This window comes from Littorina saxatilis, linkage group LG14 (genome assembly GCF_037325665.1).
Source record: "Littorina saxatilis isolate snail1 linkage group LG14, US_GU_Lsax_2.0, whole genome shotgun sequence".
Classification (NCBI taxonomy): domain Eukaryota; kingdom Metazoa; phylum Mollusca; class Gastropoda; order Littorinimorpha; family Littorinidae; genus Littorina; species Littorina saxatilis.
In genome coordinates this window covers 29,485,375-29,511,180 of record NC_090258.1, presented here as the reverse complement: position 1 = coordinate 29,511,180, position 25,806 = coordinate 29,485,375, and the positions used below count along the sequence as shown (strand labels likewise).

General features: G+C 41.8%; 2 protein-coding genes and 1 long non-coding RNA gene across 3 annotated transcripts in view; 2 read left to right on the top strand and 1 right to left on the bottom strand.

Moving 5' to 3' along the window:
- Positions 1–9,350, top strand: part of LOC138946575 (MAM and LDL-receptor class A domain-containing protein 1-like) — a 64,375-nt gene extending 55,025 nt beyond the window's left edge. Inside the window, exons 32-33 of the mRNA XM_070318020.1 lie at positions 8,551–8,653; positions 9,208–9,350. Coding sequence (XP_070174121.1) covers positions 8,551–8,653; positions 9,208–9,350 — 246 coding nt within the window. The remainder of the gene's footprint in view (positions 1–8,550; positions 8,654–9,207) is intronic.
- Positions 104–7,998, bottom strand: LOC138947523 (uncharacterized). The gene is made up of 3 exons (XR_011449692.1): positions 7,622–7,998; positions 6,866–7,029; positions 104–244 (listed from the first exon to the last, which is right to left on the bottom strand). It is a non-coding gene; the product is annotated as an uncharacterized lncRNA (long non-coding RNA).
- A 1,431-nt stretch (positions 9,351–10,781) lies between the features above and the next one.
- LOC138947522 (uncharacterized) lies at positions 10,782–21,286 on the top strand. The gene is made up of 8 exons (XM_070319010.1): positions 10,782–10,897; positions 11,943–12,055; positions 13,896–14,024; positions 15,178–15,287; positions 17,157–17,278; positions 18,287–18,362; positions 19,650–19,815; positions 20,441–21,286. The coding sequence occupies exons 1-8, from the start codon at positions 10,894–10,896 to the stop codon at positions 20,567–20,569; spliced, it is 849 nt and encodes a 282-aa protein (XP_070175111.1). The 5' UTR covers positions 10,782–10,893; the 3' UTR covers positions 20,570–21,286.
- The last annotated feature ends 4,520 nt before the right edge of the window (positions 21,287–25,806 follow it).

Sequence of the window (25,806 nt, the reverse complement as noted above, 5' to 3'; positions counted from 1 at the left end):
GGGGTTCAAACTCCCTGAGCTACAGAAGGCTGAAATATACTTTTACAAATCGTGTGACTGTGTTGAACAGATTCCTGCATGGTTTGAAGATGATACTGGGTTGTCACGTGGTCCGGTACATGGTTCACATTCTGCAACATTTTGTTCCAGACTTTTTCCACTGTTGGTCTACTCCTGCATCAGGTAGTCAGTCCATGAGCCGGTCAGCATAGCCTGTGTCCAGTATTGTCCGTTTGCCTGTTGCCTGAAACATGGTTGTTTGGAAGTAACTAACGATCTCTGCACACATTTTAACATGTGAATAAGAACAGAAAAAGTTTGTCAAAAGTATACATAGTTTAATTTGCATTTACTTCAAGGCCAGACTTTCTTCTCGTTCATTATTTCTTCATTAAGATTCTGAAAATTAACAAAATGTTTCCCCCTATCAAGGCCTCCTAACTTTTTTTTTAAATGCAGGTCGGTTTGTTGTCATCTGTGCATTACTACCTCTTGCCACCCGTGCGGTCATTGCCACCAGGTATCTCAACAATCAAACCGTCTATACAGGCTTAAAGGCACGTCCTTTTTCAAAACAGGATTGCTCACTACACAGATCTGCGAAGACTTTTACAGAAAAAAAATCTCTTGACTTGAACATATACCAGGAATAAACATCCTGACTGGTTTTTGGAGCTGCCGGGATTTTTGGGGGGAATGTTTTACACGTGTGGCGTTAAAGAAATTAATTCATAAAATTCTACATTCCCAAAGAGAGTACCCATACAGAGTGTTCAGTTCTGGTATTTTTCAAAACGGAAGGATGGCCATATCCCATGTAAAAGCCTGGTAAGATTTGAGATTTTGAACCCAATCGTTTACACGGGAAGGGCTGTCCATTTAAGAGGACGCATCCATGCCTGGATGAGAAATACACTGATAACACAGAAAAAGCACGAGTTTAACCTGCATATTCACAAAACTGGTTCAGAGGCCCGGTAAAGGGAACACATGTTAGTTATTTTAAGAGAACATCACGAAGATCTAATTATTAAATTAAAGCCTTTCTGCACGAATGTACATCTTCTATGAATTATATTCTAAAACGCCACATGTGTAATTCATTCCACACACAAAATCCAGCTCCAAGAAGCAGTGAGGCTGTTGATTATTGGTATGTGTTCAAGTCGACAGATGATTTTACCTGTGTAAACTGAGCCTTGGCAGATCTGATATAGTGAGCAAAGACCAGCATTTTTTTTAAACGTGTTCAGAGACAGAGGCCTTGAAATGGTTAAACATTTTGTTCATTTCAAGTAGTCTTTATGAAGAACAAATTAACAATAAGGAAGGCAAATGGGTTAAAATGCAAATTAGATTCCTTTTGACGAACTTTTTATGTTCTTCTTCACGCACGTGTTACATTAATCATTATGCGTACGTAGATCGCAAGATATTTTCGAAAAAATTCATAGATAAGCCAATCTGCAAACGGACACAAATTCACAATATTTATGAAGCCAATAAATTTGACTCAAGAACAAAGCTTATGTGTTTGAGGTGATGTGCATGGGTATGAATGTTTATAGCGTCACATAGCCATAGTGAAAGGTCACATTTTTGGGGGGGGATTTCTCACTTGGATTTCCTGGAAGGATTTCATGCCAGAAGTCAAAGTCCACTTGTTTGCCCTCTGAGCTCCTGCATTTTTTTGAGATATATCACACTTTATAGGCGGACTTTCCTTCTTTGCACCCTATATTTAACTTTTGGGGGTAGGGTTAGTCAGAAGCTCACAACAGCCACACAAATGATTTAATTTATAATGTTTTTATATTGTCAGTAAGGCAGTATATCAGTGTTGTCATATAGTGAGTTTTTTTGTTTCATTATGCTTTTCATTGTGTTTTCCACATTCGCTTCCGGTAAGCAAATGTTCCCTCTTTGGGCCCTATGTCGGGGCAGGGCTAGAATTAGCATCACAAAATCCATAATAATATCAATAATCATTTGGTTTTGTTTCAATGTGGAAGCTGTAAGTTATTATTATTATGATAAACATTTTCAGCATAATTATGACATTTTATTGTGATGTGGATTTGCATAGCCGCAGATACATCTTTATCGAGTCGGCTCTGCACTTTGATTTCTAAGGATGGGGATGTTTTTCTGTTTTTTTAATAGAAAATCTAAACTCATCATCATACTTGTATTACGTTTTGGTAATATAGTATATTGTCCCCTAATGAGCAGTAGGAACTCCCCCCTCAACACAGCACCTCTCTTCAACTCGCAGGAGATTTTTGTTTGTAGATCATACTTCTTTCGTCTGATGCACTGAAGATATAATACATCAAAATGAGTGACGAACGACCAGTATCTTTCAAGCGCAAGAAAAAGCCAAGACGGACAGAAACTGCACAAAAGGTGTGTATCATCCACTGCCCTGAGGTCAGGTTTGACCCAGCAGTGAAGCCACTTAGTCAGCAGACAAAAGAGAAACTTGTGGAATGTTGCCGCCTGCGTAGGACAGCAGGACGTGATTCAAAATTTGCAGCAGTCCTGGATGCGTTCCCTGACATACCAGATGATACTCTTCATGGGTTTCATAGACGCTGCTACCAGTCATTCACAAATTTGAAGTATTTGAGAAAGAGAAGTCATGATGACCAGCAAAGCAGCCCTGAGGATGTGAGTGATGATAGCGACACAGATCAGCCCTCAACATCCCGGAAAAAACGACGTAAAATGGGAGACTCTACCAGAACGCTTTTTCCTCGTGACTGGTGCATAATCTGTGACCAAAAGTACAAGAGGGCACGAAGTGGCAACAGGGCCGGACTACCGGGGGGGTTTTGGGAGTTGCGCAACCCCCCCCCCCCCCCCCCCAGCCTAAACATGTACCTCACTTATTTAAAAACAATATATTATTGCTTATTTTATGCCGTTTCATGCAAGGAGCGACGATTTTCCTATCTCAGAATATGACCTACCCTTCAGCTTCAGGGGGCGAAGCCCCTGACCCCCACAAGGGGCAGAGGAACATCCCCCTGGACCACCACTGGCAAAAAACCCCTCCTCTTTGCCTAGTCCGGCCCTGTGGCAAGGCACATCTTGAGAAACTTGTGAGATGTGAAACAAAGTCTGCCGAGGAGGCTATCAAGGCGGCAGCAAGTGAGAAACAAGATGTTGAACTGATGGCACGAGTGCAGGTGGATCTCTTGGCAAGAGAAGCATACTTTCATGAGTCATGCCGACGTGATCTTGTGCGCAGTCGTAAGAGGCATGAACAGCGAGAGGCAACTTCCAAAGAACACATGAAGGCATGCTCAGATGCCTTTCAGTACATCTGCAACTACATTGAAGATGCAATCATCAACAGGCACCACGTTGAACGTATGACCATGCTGCGGGAGAGATACTGCACCTATATGCAGGACAAAAACCCTGACTTTTACAACCCTGATTTCCAAACTCATCACCTGAAGAAGAAAATTGTTGGCCATTTTGGTGAGAGTCTGAAATTTTGGAGGCCAAATTTTTGGAGTGAGCTTGTCTATTCCTCAGAGTTGCTAGTTGGGCAGGCTGTTGAACAAGCCTTTGAGGCGGCAGCATCTGATAAGAGGAGACTAGAAGAGGCGGCCCATATCTTGAGGCGTTTGATCATCCAGGCATACCGTTCAGCAGAAGAATGTCCCTGGCCACCACCGGTCTCATTCATTGCATCCCAGAAGATCCTGCCACCTCCAGTCCTGCTGAATTTCTTGAAGGTCATGCTTTCTGGGCGAAAAGAAACCTCAGACAGAAAGGAGAGGATCGGGCTGTCAATAGCACAGGACATCTGCTATGCCGTATATCGAACAACGAGTGGAAAATGCCCAAACACATTGTACTCGCAACAGCAGTCAGACATCTGACAGGAAGTGCAGAGTTGCTCAGCATGCTGAATCGTTTCGGGCACTGTATATCCCACGGAGGCGTACTGCAGATGGAAACTGCCGTGTGTCACCAGATCATGCAAAACAGCAGCCTGCTGCCAACTACCATTCGTCCAGAGAACAATGTTGTGACCCACTTCTGTTGGGATAATTTTGACTTGCAGGAAGAAACAGTTTCGAGATCTGGTACAACACATTCCGCACACGGCATTATCATTCAGGAGGTCTCTGAATCAGTCCCACCTACAGGAGATGCGCGTCCTGAGCAAAGCCGTGACAGTGTTGAGTTCAGCCCTGAAGATCTCCCTCCTTGCTATGCAAAGCAAAAAGTGGGGCCTAAGCTCACCTTGGTGGACACAACTATTTCTGTGCCAGAAGTTGTGACTCACGCTTCACTCTCTGACTTTCTCTGGATCCTTGCTCGGCGTAAGTGTGCGGATGACCAGCACATTCCAGGATGGGCAGGATGAATATCACTAACTGGGAGAGATGTGCAAGCCATACAAGAGCAGTCCGTTGTTGACTACATACCTCCAGTCCTCCATCCAGTCACTGACAACGCGACAGTTCAGCACATTCTTCATCTGTCACAGTGCGCAACCAGAGAAGTGGACCAGGAGTGGACCTTGGTCACGTTCGACTTGGCAGTGGCAAAGAAAGCCTACATGATTGTTTGGCAAGATCAACGCTTCAACAATTGGTGGTCCGCCTTCAGGTTTTCCACCTCATGTGCTCATTCCTGAATGCCAGGTCCTATTCGCAGAGGGTGGAAGGCTGGAGAGGGAGGGGCTCTGGAGATTGAGTGGTGTGCATCAGACATCTTGCCAGTTGAACTGGTCGACATCCTCAGCAGCTCGTAGTGAGGATGATCAGCATCTGGACTGATCAGTGAATGGGTTAGCACTACTAGCGGATGTTTTGATGGAACTGGACCAGTATTTGTGTGACTTCTGTACATTGCTGTCCTACTTGTTTTTCAGCAACAGATGGTCTGAAACTGCTGACCAATCATTGCAACTCAGAACTTTAATGATGTGTATTTTTTGCAAAACTGCATATAGCATTGTACCGGCACGGTTGGCCTAGTGGTAAGGCGTCCGCCCCGTGATCGGGAGGTCGTGGGTTCGAACCCCGGCCGGGTCATACCTAAGACTTTAAAATTGGCAATCTAGTAGCTGCTCCGCCTGGCGTCTGGCATTATGGGGTTAGTGCTAGGACTTGTTGGTCCGGTGTCAGAATAATGTGACTGGGTGAGACATGAAGCCTGTGCTGCGACTTCTGTCTTGTGTGTGGAACACGTTATATGTCAAAGCAGCACCGCCCTGATATGGCCCTTCGTGGTCGGCTGGGCGTTAAGCAAGCAAACAAACAAACAAACAAATATAGCATTGTTCCTAATCACATGCAAATCCAAAAAAGAGTAGAGTACACATTATTGATACAATCATATTGCATCCTTGGACGACCCCACGGGGAACGATTGATGCTTCATTTTTTTCTCCGAAATATTGGTTAAGATGGTGATAAAAACCGGAAGTAACAAATTTTGCTGCCAGAATTATAATGTAATGTAATGTAACAATATCAGTGCATCAATTTCCTTTCCATTGGTATCATTTTTGTTTATATAGGCCAGTTTTAGGTCGTGAAAAGGGCTTCAGATGAGACCTACCCCCATTTTTCAATAGCACCTTGGGGGCAGGGTTACATATAAGGGCATAACTAAAGAAAATGCAGGAGCTCAGATGGCAAACAAGTGCCATGAGTCTTCATACTAAATGGGCTTTCCAGAAAAACTAGTGGTAAATCCCCCCCAAAAAATGTGATGGTGGGTCATGGCTATGTGAAGCACTAGTTGAATGAGTCCGTCAAAGATACCCTCCATGTCGCCTTTATACAGTGGAACCTACCATTAAAATTATACCACCTTAAATTACCTTGCTCTTTCAAATGTACTGCTTAAACTTCTTGAACATGCAACTCTTGCTGTCTACCATAAAGACCATCAGGTCAACAACATACTCGTGAATGTTTTGTTTTGGTCTATAATTAAAAATTTCAGAAAATACCCTTTTTTTATATTTTTTATTCGGAAGCATACTAACTTTATTTGAAACTACTTCGACAGATATAGTTTTGCAGGTGAGTTACGAAAGAAATTCAATCCATATGTCGCTCAGCACAGAAAGCATAAACTATTAACATGAGTAGAAATGAACTTGTACTTGTTTTCATAATGTATTATTTGGCAGGGCCGGACTACCGGGGGGGTTATGGGGGTTGCGCAACCCCCCTCCCCCCCCTAGCCTAAACATGTACCTTACTTATTTAAATTTTTTTTTATTATTGCTTATTTTATGCCGTTTCATGCAAGGAGCGACCATTTTCCTATCTCAGAATATGACCTACCCGTCAGCTTCAGGGGGCTTTGCCCCCTGACCCCCACAACGAGGTGGGGGGGGGGTGGTGGGTTCTAGGGTTTCCGGACCCCTCCCCCCCCCAGCCAAAAAATAAAAATATTGAATGAGGTATGCATTTCTTTATTTTACATTGAGTTTCAATTTTTGGGGTATTAATCAGTGACAAAATCTGCTGCCTGAAACTGGTAATGATCATCCTCAGAATGCACCAGATTGCACCATTTTGCATCCTTTTTTTCAAAATTTTCCGGGGGGGGCATGCCCCCGGACCCCCCTAGCAAGCTAGGCGCTTCGCGCCTTCACACCCATATCTTCACAATATACTTTTGAAAAAAAACAGTCATAAAATGAACTGATCCGCCCCTGCCGCCAGGGGGGACATCCCCCTGGGCCACCACTGGCAACCCCCCCCCCCCTCCTCTTCGCCTAGTCCGGCCCTGTTTGGATGGTATCTGTCAAAGACACTTTCTCGTTTTTTTGCAAAGCTAGAATAAGGCACTAATTTTCAAAACAAAACAAAAATCTTACGATGAATGGCACGTTGGTTTTCTCCTGTGGTGATTCTGGACGGTAGGAACAGGACTGGTCAACAGTTGCGTTGTGATCACGGAGAACCGGGAAATCTGGAATGGTCACGGTGTCAGTGTCTAGTGACCTGTTCTGACCAGTGGCCGTGAGTGATGATGAAAGGTCTGGAAGTAAAAGAAGAGAGAAACTGAGTGTGAGTATAAATCAATTCGAAAGTATGCTTCTGATCTATACAGTACACTGAACATTTAGACACCCTCTGGAAGTCGTCTGGATGTATATCCATGTTGTAGCAATTAGACTGGTTTTGCGTCTCTCAGTCAATGCAGAAAGATTAATTCCCTGCACAATTCGTAATCTTCTTGTCTCTAGCATGCAGGTGTCTGTTTACCTTACCGGTTGCACATCCACCAAAAGTTTAGATCTGGTGAAAATAGCATTAAACCATGATTCCAGCAAACGCTGCCAATTTCATGAATTGATATCAGGGGATAGTTTGCGACTGAATAGAATAGATAACGTGACACACGCATTGTCTTACGTGTCCACAACCCTGACTACTTTTTACTCTTACTCTTAGCTCAGCTCAGACCGTTCTGTAAGTTGTAACTCTGTAGATCTAGCCTGTGGCGCATCTGTACTCCAGCGAATATCAGCTGGACCCAGACACACTGTTCTGCACCAATTCGTATTCGCTGCGCAGCAAAACAATGGTTACGTTTGCATGAAAATAAAAGCATACACATGTACTCTAACCTTCAACGCATTCCTTCTTGTGAGATAATCCGCTGTTCGTATGTCGCCTCGGAGTTTCGATGGCTCGTCGTAATACTGCCCTCTCCGGACTTTTATGAAGGGAAGACACTGCCAGGGGTCAAAACATTTGTTTCAGGGATGAAACGCCAACTTTTGTGCTGCAGAAAAATGGCGAAATCTGTGTCCAGAAAGTGCCCGACACTTTGAAATCTGCACGCTTGTGCTGCACACATCTCTTCCATTTCCACAAGAGACTCAGAGTTTTATGAGGGAAAGTGTGCTATGAAATGCCTGGGGACATTGACGAGTTGTTGCAGTTTGCGGCTGCTCTCCACCGAGGCATTCTTTTCGGGCATACAGTGGTGACTTTTCTGTGTGAAAATCAAGCGGGTACTAGTGGTAGAATCAACACAATAACTTGTGACGTCACAGTGCACCGACGTCACAGTGCACCGAAAACCACGTGACCACTACTTGACCCCAGGCGACTTGTCTTGGTTAGCCCCGCAACACTAAATCTTCAACTACAACAACAACAATTTTTTTTCAATTTTTAAAATATTTTTCCAGAGATGTTTGTAACATTTGGCATTCGATTTTCAAGTTTTTGGGCATATTTAAAAACCTTGGACTTTTCCTTTAATAACATGTTGCACTATAAAACATTGTCATCATTTTCACGAGTTTTCATTCACAAACACCTGGGAAATAAATCTCATGTTTCCCATGCAATGACTCGAGGTGGTGAATGGGTTTGAGCTTTCAGATGAAACGTGGATTGTCAAAGTAAAAGCCAATCAGGCTGATTGTTTGATGTGTGGAACCATCGCGGCTTTGGATTTGTGTTTCCGAAGACAACGATTGTAAGCATTCACTCTCAAAGACCCAATCAATGTTGATAATTACCGTGGTCTGGTGATTAATTGCAGATGTGGTTTGAGGCAAGCAGAACTGTTGACACGAACACGTACCAACTAATGGCCGACATTGGCCTGGATGATATCACTGTGACCAGGTCAACCTGCCAACCAGGTGTGTGATGCAGATTCTCTCTGTCTCTGTCTCTGTCTCTGTCGTTTTCTCTCTCTCTCTCTCTCTCTCTCTCTCTCTCTCTCTCTCTCTCTCTCTCTCTCTCTCTCTCTTAAAAAAGATATATATTCTGATTTCATTTAGCTTTTTTATTATCATTATCATTTGCATGTTTGTTTTAGTGAATAATACATACATGTCTAGTATTTGTTCAAGGACAGGTTGTTGGACAAGGCACTGTGCCTTAAACTTTTATGCTTTTAAAATAAAGTTCGTCCGTTCTTTCGTTCATTCTCTCTCTTTTATTATCATTTGAACGGTCTAATTCCTTCCTGTCTTTCTCAGTCTGTAACTATAGTTTACTTTTTCGTCGACAGATTGGCTGAATGTTTTGCTATCGCTGTCACGATGTGCTTTTCTTTTTCTATCTCTGTCAATTCTCTATTTCGTTGCTGATGAAAACTTGAAATCGATAGTGGTTTATGTTTGCCTTTATGTGCGTTCTTGTATCTGATGAGTACTTTTCAATCATTATCTTTTTCACTCATACGTCGCAGTACCCTGGGAAAAGACATGGGAATTCCGTTGCGACAGACCAACGACGCCTTGTAATACCGGACTGGGTTCCTGCAATGACGTCACCCACAAGTGTGATTGTACATCTGGTGTGGTGGGTCTACAGTGTACTGAAGGCAAGTAACTTGTTCTTTTGTTTTTACACCCCCGGTATAGGGGTGTGTATAGGATTCGGTCCATGTGTTTGTTTGTTTGTGTTCGCATATAGATCTCAAGAATGAACGGACCGATCGTCATCAAACTTGGTGAACAGGTTCTATACATTCCTGAGACGGTCCTTACAAAAATTTGGACCAGTCAAACACACGGTTAGGGAGTTATTGGTGTGTATAGGATTCGGTCGATGTGTTTGTTTGTTTGTTTGTGTTCGCATATAGATCTCAAGAATGAACGGACCGATCGTCACCAAACTTGGTGAACAGGTTCTATACATTCCTGAGACGGTCCTTACAAAAATTTGGACCAGTCAAACACACGGTTAGGGAGTTATTGGTGTGTATAGGATTCGGTCGATGTGTTTGTTTGTTTGTTTGTGTTCGCATATAGATCTCAAGAATGAACGGACCGATCGTCACCAAACTTGGTGAACAGGTTCTATACATTCCTGTGACGGTCCTTACAAAATTTGGGACCAGTCAAACACACGGTTAGGGAGTTATTGGTGGATTAAAATTATACAAGGACTTATAGAGGGACATCTTAATGGTCAAAGGGAAATAACCATTCTCACTCGGTCACTGCCACCAACTGAGAAGGTTATTTCCCTTTGACGGGGGTGTTTTTCCTACCTCAGAGGAATTTCTTGTGTTGTTCTAGTAAAGTGTTAGCTGAATTTCAACCTATTTATAACCGACTTTCGGGCAACTTTTGTTCAAACAAAGTTGGTTGTGAATTTCTCAAGTGTGGACAGCATTAATTTTAACCCACAGTTGAAGTTGCCTGGAGACTTTCTGCACATAGGCTTGAGAAGCGCTGCTAAATTGCTGGGACTGTCAAAATGGCCACTGTCTCGCCTCAGCAACTGTTGAGCGACTTATACGTGATGACATTTGGTTGGAAGTTCGTTGGAAATCGGCCGTGTTAACATCACTTAACGGTGTCTCCCACAAGTGTGGTGGAAAGTTGGCGTGGTCGGTCAGCAGCGTACTGAAGGCAAGCAAGTTGTTTTGTTGTGTGTGTGGAAGTTAATTCGTTGTTCCTGCCATGACGTCACCAACACGTGTAAATGTACCGCTGGTAAGGTCGGCCTGCGGTGTGCTGAAGCAAGCGAATAGTACTGTTTTGTATGTACTTATTTTATGCTGGTGTAACGGTAAGGCAAGACAAGCGAGCGTTCATTAAAAACCCAAAGAGGTAAATAAAAGAATAGGTACATTAAGCTGGTTGACACAAAAGCTATGAGCATACACTACTCGTACACTGCCTTATGCTACACTACACGAAAAGCATGTCTTTTAATCAGAATTGTGGAACGAGTGTGACTGCATTTACATTCTGTTGAGATTTTTCTTTTCCGAATTTCCGTTTTCATTTGTTCTTTCTTATTTCCAGTGAAAGCTCAATGCCCCTCCGACAGCCGATGTTTGAGGGGAGAATGCTATAATGAAGGCATTGTACCTGCCTGCGCATGTCCTGATGGTTACTATGGTGACCGATGTGAACACAAAATGGGTATGTGGTCTCCTATGACTATGTTACTTGTAATTTTAAAACTGTGGTGTTTTTTTTGGTATGATAAACGTTGTTAGGAGTCGAATGGAAAATAGGAAAGCAGATGTGTTGTTTTTCTCGTTTTCTGTTATGTTGTTTTTGTCGTTGTTGTTGCTTTTGTTGTTTTACTTTCTTCTTCTTCTTCTTCTTCTTCTTCTTCTTCTGCTTCTTCTTCTGCTTCTTCTGCTTCTTCTTCTGCTTCTGCTTCTGCTTCTTCTTCTGCTTCTTCTTCTGCTTCTTCTTCTGCTTCTTCTTCTGCTTCTGCTTCTGCTTCTGCTGCTTCTTCTGCTGCTTCTTCTGCTTCTTCTGCTTCTGCTTCTGCTTCTTCTTCTTCTTCTTCTTCTTCTTCTTCTTCTTCTTCTTCTTCTTCTGCTTCTTCTTCTGCTTCTTCTTCTTCTTCTTCTGCTTCTTCTTCTTCTTCTTCTTCTTCTTCTTCTGCTTCTTCTTCTTCTTCTGCTTCTTCTTCTTCTTCTTCTTCTTCTGCTTCTTCTTCTTCTTCTTCTGCTTCTTCTTCTGCTTCTGCTTCTGCTTCTGCTTCTGCTTCTGCTTCTACTTCGGCTTCGGCTTTGGCTTTTTCTTTTTATTCTTCAACATGTTCGTTGTGTTATGTTTTTTTCAATCTCAGCTCATTCGTGACTAGTGTATCTTGAGGCTAGACCAATTCTTTAGTATGCATGAAAGGTACAGAACTGAATTTGTTTTTCAATCACAGAATATTATATGCAACAGGTCATTTTTACAAGTAGATCGTTGTGCTCAATTATGTCAATATTTCAATAAACCCTTTATCTGCTTCTCTACCATCTTTTGAGAAAGGAAACTATAACAGAGATTAATTTTCAACTCATCCTTTCAGGATTATGAGTCTATTGTGTATCGTGTTCATTCACTTTAAAAACCGATGGCCGAGCTGCTTGTAGATACCTTGTATTGTATTTTTATAAAACGTTCATTCTTTAACCAATATAGATGATTGTGTTGTTCTCTGTGTCCATGTTGTCTACAGTTTTTGTCGACTGTACCTACGACAAGATGGCGGTGAATATTTTACCATACGGCTACAGTGAAGCCGCATTCAAGGATATTACTATACCAGAAATGTCTGTGTCTTCTTGTCCGGTAAGTAGATTTGTCATCATTTTCACGAGTTTTCATTCACAAGCACGTGGGAAATAAATGTGACCCTCCACCACGAAATGAGTCGCATGTCACCTCGAGCGGTTCTGCGCTAGGCTTAATATAAGTCCGGGGAGTGTCTGGTAACAGTGTGAGGGTCACCTTAGTCACAGGCTTATAACTCAACCAGTTTTTGCTCTTTTCTAAAACGGTTTTCGCCACTGGATAGAGCATAAAAAACTCTGTAGGAAAATGTAAAATATGAAATCATGCAAAGGTGATATGCGACTCATTCTGTGGTGGAGGGTCACACATCTCATGTTCCCCAGGCAATAAATCCCCGGTTACCATAGTTGCAGGAAGCAGTTTATACATGGATAATCAAAGGCAAACCCAATAGAAACGATCGGGGATTCTTCGGCTCTTTTCATTGGTGTTTCCCCAGACCTAAACAGACGACACGACACTGCTTTGCAAAGTTCCAAAAACGAACTGGCAAACTGGCAAAAGTAAACCAAAAAAACCGACTTCATGAAAGGTCATACATTCATCAAAAACAAATGAAACCTAGCGATATGTTGTATCTTCTTACAGAGTCATGGAATGCGTGTATCCGTGTTTCGATACACAGACGTTCGGAGAAACACGAACGTCAAGTTCAAGTAAAACGACCCCTGACATGCACATTTTGACCCGTGCACAAGACGTTGTATCGATAAACGAAGCACAAATAAGAAACAATAATAAAAGCAAAGAAAATAGCAACAAGATATGCAAACATCTAACAAAGCCGAGCAAGCAGAATGACAGGTCTAATGAAAAACAAAGAGGTACTGAATCGGAAACAAGATCGCGATTCTTTCCTTCGCTGCACGACGCAAATCTTCTGTGACCTTGACCAAACGTAGCTTCCACATTCGATCACTCAGCTTAATATTTACAACAGAAAGCCGAGGGGGTGGAATACCGAGATGAACCTACAGAACTGTGTATCCTCAAACCTGACATATTCATCCCAACATTTAATGAACTCAAAAACACAGAAAGTTGCTTTCACACGCCAGCTTTGATTGCCAGTGGTTATCAAACCGGGACTCGTGTGGTTATCAGCACGGAACCCGTGTTTCAAAGCATGGCTCCCTGGGTTGATTGTGCACTTATTTTCTCACTACCAAAATGATGACAAAAACGATGTTTGGTGGTTTGTTGACAGACCAGCTTTTTTGTCGGTCCGAGGGGGAGCATATCGTCTTTTGTTTCATATTTATTGACCAAGGCCGAATAAATATGAAACAAAAGTCGATATGCCCCCCGAGGACCGACAAAAAAGCTGGTCTGTCAACAACCCATGAAACATCTTATAGTGTCTGTAATTATATCGTGCAGTTCCATTCAGATGATTTATTCGTCTTATACGTATACTGATTCTTTCGTCTTAAATGTATCCTGATTTCTTCGTTTTAACCGTATTTACTGATCCTTTTGTTTTAAACGTATCCTAATTTCTTTGTCTTAAATGGATTCTGATTCTTTCACCTTAAATGGATACTGATTTTTTTCATCTTAAATCTATCCTGATTTCTTCATCTTTAATGGATGCTGATTCTTTCGTCTTAAACTATCCTGATTCCTTGTCTTAAACGGATTTCTTTTTTAAGCGTGTTCGCTAAAAGAGAATGGGTTGTGTTTTATGTGAAGACTGCTTTACTCAACTGATTTCATATCAAGCAAGTTCTTCTAAAGTGGATACTTCCACGTTTTAAAAGAAGACTGTGTTCTTGGACGGATTTCAAGAATTAAGCCTGCTGGCTCTGTGCACTGTACATCTGTTTTATTTTTTCAGTTGTTGCCAGTGGCAACATTCAATCCGACGAGCGCGCGGTATGGCAAACGAGGGTGGCAAGGGTTTGCCAGGGAGTTTCTACACACCGATGATCCTTGCGACGGCAATGCTACTCTAGTGAAACAAACGGTAAGTAGACAAGTGAGAGAGAGAGAGAGAGAGAGAGAGAGAGAGAGAGAGAGAGAGAGAGAGAGAGAGAGAGAGAGAGAGATGTTGTGTGGACAAGTGTGAGAAAGAGAGAGAGAGAGAGGAGAGAGAGAGAGAGAGAGAGAGAGAGAGAGAGAGATGTTGTGTAGACAAGTGTGAGAAAGAGAGAGAGAGAGAGGAGAGAGAGAGAGAGAGAGACTTAGACTTAGACTTAGAACATTTTATTCACATAAAGGGTAGACATTTTAGGCCATAGGCTTAATCTTACAATGTGCCCTTTACATTCACACAAACACATATTCACGCGTGCGCCCAACTAGAGAGAGAGAGAGGGTAAATGTAAATAAAAAAAAAATAAAAAAAATTGTCCATGATCTGTTTACTGTCCATTGAGTGTGAAGCTGAGAGAAAGAGTGATAAGACTGAAGGAAAACAATAATAACTTAAAATTATAATTAAAAAAAATAAAAAAAATAAAAAAACTTCCGATATAAAAAAACAAACAAAAAAAAACGCACGCACATGTGTGATTAACAATGTCTGATCTCCTAAAGAAAAAAAAAGAAAAAAAAAAGTAAGTAGACAAGTAACACTTAAAAGTAATGAAAACACACACGCACGCACGAACGCACGAACGCAAGCACAGGAACACAAATAAGCAGAGAGAGACAGAAACACGCACATGCATGCTCGCACACACAGACATACACGCTCTCACGCAGGCACACACACAGGAACACATACATACACACACACACACACACACACACACACACACACACACACACACACGCACACACACACACGAACACATACATACACACACACACAAACGCACGCACGTACACACGCACGCACGCACACACACACACACACACACACACCCAAGTGGAAACTAGGATATGTAAAAGCTTGGAGAGATTTTGTGTTGTGCATAATATTTTCCACCGGACGGTAGGTACCTTGAGATTCTTCTTCTGAGAGTTGGCTTCGTCATCTTGATGGGTTCTGATTTCTTCGCCTTAAACTGATACTGATTCTTTCGTCTTAAACGTATCCTGATTTTTTCGTCTTAAACGGAATTTTTTTCTGTACTTTGAGATTCAAAACTCTCTGTCTATCTCTTTATTTTCAGGCAGAAGGGAGGACGTACACACGCCAGATCTACGTGTATTACAGCAGACTGGGACGTTATCCTACCGACACTGCCATCACTGTCAGCTGTGTTGCTCCTAATTATCCACCGTCAGTATCTTCTTTATTTTTACATTTAGTCAAGTTTTGTTTTACATTTAGTCAAGTTTTGACTAAATGTTTAAACGTAGAGGGGGAATCGAGACGAGGGTCGTGGTGTATGTGTGTGTGTATGTGTGTGTGTGTGCGTGCGTGCGTGTGTGTGTGTGTGTGTGTGTGTGTGTGTGTGTGTGTGTGTCTGTGTGTCTGTCTGTCTGTCTGTGCGCGTGTGTGTGTAGAGCGATTCAGACTAAACTACTGGACCGATCTTTATGAAATTTTACATGAGAGTTCCTGGGAATGATATCCCCGGATATTTTTTCATTTTTTCGATAAATGTCTTTGATGACGTCATATCCGGATTTTTGTAAAAGTTGAGGCGGCACTGTCACACCCTCATTTTTCAATCAAATTGATTGAAATTTTGGCCAAGCAATATTCGACGAAGGCCGGACTTCGGTATTGCATTTCAGCTTGGTGGCTTAAAAATTAATTGATGACTTTTGTCATTAAAAATCTGAAAATTGTAAAAAAAAAAACATTTTATAAAACGATCCAAATTTACGTTCATCTTATTCTACATCATTTCCTGATTCCAAAAACCTATAAATATGTTATATTTGGATTAAAAACAAGCTCTGAAAATTAAAAATATAAAAACTATGATCAAAATTAAATTTTCGAAATCAATTTAAAAACACTTTCATCTTATTCCTTGTCGGTTCCCGATTCCAAAAACATATAGATATGATATGTTTGGATTAAAAACACGCTCAGAAAGTTAAAACCAAGAGAGGTACAGTAAAGCGTGCTGTGAAGCACAGCGCAACCGCTACCGCGCCAAACAGGCTCGTCACTTTTACTGCCTTTTGCACTAGCGGAGGACTACGTTCACTTTCATTCTGTGAGTTCCACAGCTTGACTAAATGTAGTAATTTCGCCTTACGCGACTTGTTTATTTTTTGTGGGAATTCTTCCGTCGTTTTTGGTTTATTTTTGTGTGTGCTGTTTACAATCACATATCTTTCCATTTGAGTGTGTGTGTGTGTGTGTGTGTGTGTGTGTGTGTGTGTGTGTGTGTGTGTGTGTGTGTGTGTGCGTGCGTGCGTGCGTGCGTGTGTATGTGTGTTCGTGAATGTGACGTAATGTGTTGTCAATAACAAACATTCGTTCTTGAACTTACCTTTCTTGTTTTTTATTCTCCAAATTGGAACGTTGACAGTCTTTTTGTTTGGGATTTTTTCTTTCTTCTTTTCTCAAAGTTCTGCTCGCTGGCGTAAATGAAACTGCCTACCAGAATAAGTGCAAACATAAAAGTGAAACTTTTATACATCAGACAGATTTTTTTTACTCTTTATTTTATATATAATATTGGGTTTAGGAGCAATCCCAGGTTTAAAGCTGAGTAATAGCTATAATAACAGAGAAACAAGTCTGTTGCTTTTAGTCACTGGTACACCCTTCAGAGAGATCTGCCTGTGTCCAAACCCAAGATGGTTTTTCATGCAACGATTTCCTTCATAGTTGTATCTAAAGCATTCGACCACCATCGCTCAATAAAAATGATTTTATCTTGAATGCAGGCTATACATCAGAATTTAAAATACATAGTTATGCATGTTTGAGCACCTGTCTTTGATCAGCCATATTTTTCTAGGTACACAATTCAAGACTACTATTGCAAAATCACTCGCATAAAATGGGAGTTTCATGTGCTTTTTGAACAAACTAAAAGAACTCTAGTTCAAATACACAATCAAGGTGAATCTCCTATCTTTTGATATACATCCTCAGAAAGAGATTGATTACATGCATTTAAGTCGAATCAAAAATTCAATTTACGGCAAATGTGGACATTTTGTTGATATTTATTGCATTCAGACCGAAGATTTCAATGAATCTGAAAGAAATCGGGGCGAGTCAGTTCTCCTATGTCCCGCCGGGCTCCAGCAAATGGCCGTTCTACGTCGAGTTCAAGTTTGACATCAACATTCCAAACAGCGGTGAGTTTAATTCCCCTTCTTTGTTGTTATGTCTGCAAGACAACGAGGTTTTGTATGAAACGATGTTGTCACCAGCATGGCAAGAACTATAAACACGATGGGTTGATACAGGCGGACTCGTCTGCACTTGTCGGTGAACAGCATTGAACACCCAAACGGCCCCCTGCATACGAGCCCAGCACTCTTCTTCTGTACTTCCCAAAACTCATATTTTAATTCTCTTGCTTTTAGTGAGGCAAACGTTCCACACGTTCTCCTTGTCCACGTGTTTTAGACACACCCCTCGCTAATGACTGAAATTATATTAATTGTTACATAAAAGTTTGCCTCAATAAAGGTAAGAGTATTTACTCTTTCACAGCCAATACAAATCCAACAGAGTTATTTCCGAACAGTGTCCATTCTCCCTTTCCGTTGTTATGTTATCTCTCAGCGTTTTGCTTTTTTTTATATTAATTTCTTTCTTTTTTTCCCCACAAGTATTTCTCGTGTAGTTTAAATGTTTTTAAAAAATCTAAACAACGAAGTGACTGTGGTAAGATGAACAAAGTTAAAATATTTAAATGTTTGTTATAAAAGGACAAGCTATACTAACAGTTCCTCTAAACACGATCCTTTGTGAGAAAGTTGTTTACGCACCCCCACACCCCCCTTTCTCTCTCACTCTCTATCTCTCTCTCCTTCCCTCTCTCTCTCTCTCTCTCTCTCTCTCTCTCTCTCTCTCTCTCTCTCTCTCTCTCTCTCTCTCTCTCTCTCTCTCTCTCTCTCTCTCTCTCTCTCTCTCTGATTTTTGTGTGGAAAGATCGTCATGTTATTGTATGTATGTTCACCCCAAAACAATCCAATCCAATCTCCATCTCTGTGTCTCTCTCTGTCTCTCTCTCCAAGATGCTAGATAGAAACCATGCAATCTGTTAGTCAAGTTAACAAATCAAGCAAGCAAGCAATCAGATGATTAATCAGTTCAAGATAAATAGCCCACGATTTTTTTTTTTTTTTATCTTTCAGATAACGTGGACGAGATGAAAGTGGAGAAATGCATTGCCACGAATGGTGAAAACAATACTGAGGTGGTTAGAAACGGGTAAGACAGTTGTGTTGGTAGCTTTAGTTTTCAAAACGATTTAAAAACTTTTTAGTTTGAGGTGATGATGATAGTTGCATGGGCACTTCTGAAGGGCATTATAGTTTAACTGAGATTGTGGAGGTCTTATAAACGATGCTGGACGTTAAAAGATGCTGTGATATGTGGGTGTGGGTGTGGGGGGGGGGGGGAGTGGGTGTGTGCGTGTGTGGGTGCGTGCGTGTGTGTGTGTGTGTGTGTGTGTATGTGTGTGTGTGTGTGTGTGTGTATGTGTGTGTGTGTGTGAGAGAGAGAGAGAGAGCGCGCGAGAGAGAGTGTTTGCTTTGTTTCCATTTGCTTGTTTCTTTTCTCATTGTTAGACCGCTTACGGCACTTTGTAATTTGATCTTACGATGTGTGCATCTTGAACACACGGCCAGTACCGTGTAACTGGCCTTGACACGGAACGATCCAAGGGGGGCAATCTCAGTCATCTGAAAGAGGAAATCCAAACGCAATCCGCCTTGTTCTATTTTATGGGCTTGGACGATAGAGAAAAATAAGAAAAGCAAAAGCTGGAGTCCAGTCTGGACGAAACTGCTATCAAGAACGCAGAATTGATTTTTTCTGAGTTTTTTTTAGCCGTAAGCGCCATGTTTATCGGAGCAGGAAACTCTTCCAGAGTGAGGCCCCTTTGTTGGTTTCACTGCGGCCGCATTGTGAACAGCAGTTATGAGAAATTCGAAATGAGAAATGGCGCTTACGGCTAAAATAAAAACCTCAGAAAAAATCAATTCTGCGTTCTTGATAGCAGTTTCGTCCAGACTGGACTCCAGCTTTTGCTTTTCTTATTTTTCTCTATCGTCCAAGCCCATAAAATCGAACAAGGCGGATTGCGTTTGGATTTCCCTCTTTCAGATGACTGAGATTGCCCCCCTTGGATCGTTCCGTGTCAAGGCCAGTTACACGGTACTGGCCGTGTGTTCAAGATGACGATGTGTGCAGATGTCCAATCCTTCCTAAAGGCGTGATGCTTTTTTTCGATTGTGTGTTGCTGTTGCCGTTGTTGTTGTTGTTGTTGTTGTTGTTGTTGTTGTTGTTGTTGTTGTTGTTGTTGTTGTTGTTGTTGTTGTTGTTGAATGGTGTTGAGAGAGGCACAATGTATCTGATGCTCAGAGTTGTTGTTGCTGCTGCTGCTCCTGATGATGATGATGATGGTGATGGTGATGGTGATGGTGATGGTGATGATGATATGATGATGATGTACTGTTTACGGCTCTTTGTCATATGATCTTATGATGTGTGCAGATGTCCAATCCATCCTATAGGCGTGATGTTGTTCGATGGTGTCGAGAGAGGAACAGAGTTCCTGATGCTCCGAGTACTCAAGGTGCCCAACACGACTCTCGACCTTTCCCTTCGGTGTAGCATCCGTCTCTGCGATACGTCCATCAACAACTTTTCTTGTTACAAGGTAATTCTAATTGGCTGGCTGTTTGGTTAGTTGGTTGGCTGGCTGGCTGTTATTGCTTCTCATTCTATGTGTGTGTGTGTGTGTGTGTGTGTGTGTGTGTGTGTGTGTGTGTGTGTGTGTGTGTGTGTGTGTGTTAGTGTGTGTGTGCGTGTGTGTGGGTGTGTTGGTGTGTGTTAGTGTGTGTGTGTGTTAGTGTGTGTGGTAGTGTGTGTGTGTGTGTTAGTCTGTGTGTGTATGTGTGTGTGATTGTGTGTGTGTGTGTTGGTGTGTGTTAGTGTGTCTGTGTGTTAGTGTGTGTGTGGTAGTGTGTATGTGTGTGTGTGTGTTAGTGTGTGTGTGTGTATGTGTGTGTGTGTGTGTGTGTGTGTTAGTGTGTGTGTGAGTGTGTGTGTGTATGTGTGTATGTGTTTGTGTGTATATGTTTGTGTATGTGTGTATGTGTGTGTATATGTTTGTGTATGTGTGTGTGTGTGTATGTGTATGTGTGTATGTGTGTGTGTTAGTGTGTTAGTGTGTGTGTGTGTGTGTGTGTGTGTGTGTGTGTGTGTGTGTGTGTGTGTGTGTGTGTGTGTGTGTGTGAATGAGTGAATGAAAGCAAATTGTGTTTGTCTTCTTTTTTCTACAGCGTGACCAGTGTTTCGGCAGAAACAGAAGATCACCACAAACAAACAAATCAATGCTGATAGGGAAAATTACCGAAGGCATGCGAACAGAGGGTACAACTATTGTCGACGTCACCTTCTCTCCTTCTTAATCATCGTCTGCTGGCGTTGGAACAGATTTAAGGACAATACTGAGGTGTCAGCGAGATGCTTCGATTTTGCGTCATTAGTTGTGACGTTTTGACAATTACATTTGAACAAAGTCGAAAGATGTTGCGTCGGTGATGTGCTATGGAAATGGAGGCATGTTGTCAGTGTCACCTTAACTGTCTTGCATTGAATTAAAAGTGTCTCATGTATATTTTTGGAGTGTGTATAGTCTTATAAGACGCAGCTAAACGTTTCTGTAACTGTGTTTTTGTCAGATCTGTGCATTGTTTTGTAACTGTGTATTTTCATAGTTTTGCTGATGTGAAAGTGTCAGTTCTGCTTTCACTAGATGGACAGAGAATGTTCGGAAATAACTCTGTCAGGTTTTCATGAGTTTTGGAATACCTGCTTTTTCTTGGAAACACTGGGACAAACTACACGTGACTTTGTAGGTCAATCATTGGCGAGCGGCGTGTCTCCACACGTGGTCGGCGACCTGTTGCAATGAAATCATGCGAATTACTTTGATCCCAGTGAGCAGGGTGAGAATTAGCTCCGATCTGTTTTCTGTTTTAAGCCAACACGTAAATGACGTCATTTTGAAAGGCGAGAGATTATGACATCACCTTGCGACTTTCTTTCCCCCCAGTAAAGATTTTGCCTCAAGCTTATCTATCTTCTTATTATAACACTCTCTCTCTCTCTCTCTCTCTCTCTCTCTCTCTCTCTCTCTCTCTCTCTCTCTCTCTCTCTCTTTTTAATTTTTTTTTTACATTATATCAAATAACCAAAGGGAAGTAATCGCTCTTAATGCATACGACATGTGTAATAGAGTAAGCGAGAGTTGTACGGAACCTTTTCTCCTGGCACCTGAGAGAATAACAAGCATTGAAATGAACAAGCGACTTTGAATGCTTGTTATTCTCTCAGGTGCCAGGAGAAAAGGTTCCGTACAACTCTCGCTTACTCTATTACACATGTCGTATGCATTAAGAGCGATTACTTCCCTTTGGTTATTTGATATCTTAACATCGCTCTGCCTCATTCTGTTTGAATTTTTTTTTTTTACATTGTTTGATAAAGGTTGGAAGATTAGGCATCGCCTAAAACCTTTATCCCTTCGTATTAAAGTTTGGAATCTGAATCTGAATCTCTCTTTATCCTACATACGTGAGAGAGACACCCGTGAGATAATAATCGTTCAAATCACACGTGTGTATATCATGTAAATGAGGTCATGTCAAGCAAGTCTGGCAGGGACCTGTTTTTCCACTGCTTATGATGCCAATGTCACCGAGACAAACGTCATTATAGAAACAAAAATTGCGCTCGCTAATTACCCTCGATGAATCTTTAGAACTAACACGTCACGCCACACTTTCAGAGTGACGTTTCTTTGCTTTGACGTAATAGATTGCACGAGGCTTTAGAAGAGATCGAGGTTCCAAAACAAGCGTCTTCAATTTAGCTGCCTCGACTGCAGGACATTTTCAGTAAAATACACGTAAGTACAGTATGTAGGATAAACAGAATACTACATGGCTTGCTGTGTCGTACCAGATTAACACTCGTTGCTTTTTTAAATAGTGAACAGCTCGCTTTCGCTCGCAGTTCAATATTTTAAAAAACAACTCGTGTAAATCTGATACGACACAGCAAGCCTTGTAGTATTCTCTCTCTCTCTCTCTCTCTCTCTCTCTCTCTCTCTCTCTCTCTCTCTCTCTCTCTCTCTCCCCTTGTTTGATAAAGAAAGTCAAAGAGAACCGGGCGTGTTTCAGAGCAATCGCTTGACTGAATGGTTAATCACGCCTCAACATTGCCGATGTGATCGCGTCTCAGTGCACATATCGCTGATCACGCGTGAACACACACCAAACGCTAGTGATTGGACAACAATGTCACGTGTAGTTTGCCTCCGTTTTTCCAAGGAAAAGCAACTCTTCCCCAACTCATAAACACTCGACTGAGTTATTTCCAAAATTCTTCAAACTGCAGCTATGTGTCTTCTAGTGTTGGTGTCATCTATAATCTCCCATGACTCGGCAGCATATCATTTCTGCGCGTTTGTATTCAAGCTTGTGATGGTCTTGCACTAATTTTACGCGTTGATAAAGATTGGTTTTTGAGAGAAGTTTTTTTTCAGCGAAGGTAAATACACTGTTTTGTAGATATGCTTCCGACGAAGGCAAATAAACTATTTGTATGCCACATATGGCATCTGTGTCATGATTTCTGGCATTTCTCTTTATTTTTGTTGGATTCGTTTTCTCGAATTGTAAAGGCCACGTTTTTCGACACATAGTATACAGAATTCCACAATCCACCGGTGTTGACTTAAAGGCCAACAACTCGGGTGCAGAGTCTGCTGTGAAAGGAGCGGTAGCCTCCCCTCTCACAATCGCAGGCGCTGCGAGCAGGATGAGACTCGGCATGATATGTTCAGGTAATGGCATAATATGACCACTGAACATTTTCGTGCAGTTCTCATTCTGCGAACTTGGGGTGGACAGTGGTCCCCCGGTTCGAAACTTCGGGACGAAGTTCATTCAAACGGGGGCGATTGTGACAGGGGAGGCTACCGCTCCTTTCACAGCAGACTCTGCACCCGAGTTGTTGGCCTTTAAGTCAACACCGGTGGATTGTGGAATTCTGTTTGTGATGGGGTCTGGTGATTTCCGATTGTCTGTATGTTCATGGAAACCTTCGGGTTTGCATAACAGTTTTTTATAGGGCTAAGAAATTGGCCCTAACATTTTCAATCCTGTTTGATTGCACTTCGCCTCCCGAGGTGATCGTAGTGTTACGGCACTCGGTTACATGTTCATCAACAATTAGTGGTAACCAATTATTAACCTGTGACATACATTGGCCCAAATAGTCACACACTGCATAGGAGACACCATGCTGTTGGTGTTTGTTGTGAGTTGAAGTGGAAGAAACCTCCTCCTCATACATAAAACCTGGACATAATTATATGTGTCGTGCCGAATTCACGGAATTGCCGAATTCGCGGAATCGGCAGCATTTTTGCCCATTTCGCGTTATCGGCAAAATGCTGCCCATTACGTGAAATCGGCAGCGTTTTGCCGAAAATGCGGAAAGGCTTCTAAAATTTGCCCATTTCGCAAAAGCGACAGCCAGTCTGTTACTTTTTGTGTCACCAGAACATTGCATTAACATTGCTTTACCTCCCTACTATGTTTTGTATGGTCTATGTTGGTCTGTGTCGAGCATAACTCCGGAAATGCACGAAAACTACACTTTCTGCAATATCTTGCCATAACTTATCGATTATTGCAATATCTATCCATTCGAGTATCTAGTTGTCTAAGTGTGATGATATCCCAGGCATTTGAGAACTTTAAAACCAAAAAGTGGCTGCCGATTTCGCAAAATGGGCAAATTTTAGAAGCCTTTACGCGATTTCGGCAAAACGCTGCCGATTTCACGTATTGGGCAGCGTTTTGCCGATTACGCGAAATGGGCAAAAATGTTGCCCATTACGCGGAATCGGGAATTACGTGAATTCGGCACGACATATGCATTGATGAACGTGGTAAGAGCGGTACCTTTAAACAAAATGTTGTCTAAACAATACTTGTGTACATAGTTCAAATACAATCGACGACAGTTCTATTTTCATGTTTTTATTGTTATTTAAGAAACCATTCTCGCCTTTGTACACTCTGACTTTCTGATTATACGCAACATTCACCTATCAAATCAGTATGCCCTTTTTGTTGTTTTAATGCTTTCTCTCATTTTCATTGTATACATAATTCACAAAGTTAAAGTTATCAAACACTTATAATTTGTCTAACTTGCACCAGTCAATACATCCCTTTTGCATTGAAAACGTTTTACACAAAACCAACATCAATGTAAACAAGAGCCAAATGATAACTCACACGTGGAAGAGGGAGAGAGGGGGATTCATGGAGTATAAGTTACTTTTTTCAGATGAAGGAGAGTCTCTCATGCTGATGAACGTTCATGAGTTCCAATCAGTATAAATCAGTGTGTGTGCACTCATGTAATACTGGGAACTCTTTATGGCATACATTTTCGACATACACATTTTTGTCTATAAATCATAATTACTTAAGAAAATATGATTCATTTCGACTAATATACCATTCAATCTGCAGAACATAACAATTTAATGACCGTTTATTGGTCCAAAACATTAAACAAGTTGTCAAACTTAGGCATGTGATTTTTGTTAATACTTACCTATAGATACATTGCACTATGCCTAGAATGAAAGTCTTGCCCTTTCAACATTTCTTCGTTTTCAAATACTCCAGTCTTCACCTTCTTTAAGCAAATAAATAGTAGTCGGCCTGGACACATTTGAGTTTCCAGAACAAAATGCACCTTTCAAAGAACACACACTTTGTTTTATAAGATTTTCTGGATATTACCATTGAACACACAAATTACGAGGAAAAAATTGCCTTAAGAAAACTTACCCGTTGATCTATGTCTTATAGCCACCGCACATAATACAGTCTATGGCCAAAATACTTGGCTTGTTGTCCCCAATTTTGCGGCTGGTTTGTGGTTGCACTCTTTTAGCACATGAAACACATCTGACAGGAAAAAAGCACAACACAGGATTCCGCCATCATGAACGTTTCTTGGCGTATGTGAGTCTTTTCCATGCACGAGTCTGCCATCCGGAATGTTTCTTGAAGTCTCTACGCCTTTCCATGCAGGGTTCTACCATCGGGAGTGCTTCTAGGCGTCTCTTAGCGTCTGTTGCACACATAATCAAGCTATCAGGAGCGTTTATCGCTGTCTGCGAGTCTTGTGCATGCAAAAGTATGCCACCAGGATAGGTTTTTACGTCTCTTTGCGTCTTTTGCATGCAGGATTTTTCCACCAGGAGAGTTTCTTGACGTCTGTGCGTGTTTTCCATGCAGGATTCTCCCATCAGGAGAGTTTCTTGACGTCTGTGCGTGTTTTCCGTGCAGGATTCTCCCATCAGGAGCGTTTCTTGACGTCTGTGTGTGTTTTCCGTGCAGGATTCTCCCATCAGGAGAGTTTCTTGACGTCTGTGCGTGTTTTCCGTGCAGGATTCTCCCATCAGGAGAGTTTCTTGACGTCTGTGCGTGTTTTCCGTGCAGGATTCTCCCATCAGGAGAGTTTCTTGACGTCTGTGCGTGTTTTCCGTGCAAGATTCTCCCATCAGGAGAGTTTCTTGACGTCTGTGCGTGTTTTCCGTGCAGGATTCTTC

Bases quoted from the DNA above. Each gene is read 5' to 3' on its own strand.
- LOC138947522 (XM_070319010.1), top strand. The intron at 14,025-15,177 runs GTAAGTAGACAA...CTTTATTTTCAG, and splicing joins CTACTCTAGTGAAACAAACG to GCAGAAGGGAGGACGTACAC. The intron at 18,363-19,649 runs GTAAGACAGTTG...TGATGTGTGCAG, and splicing joins ACTGAGGTGGTTAGAAACGG to ATGTCCAATCCATCCTATAG.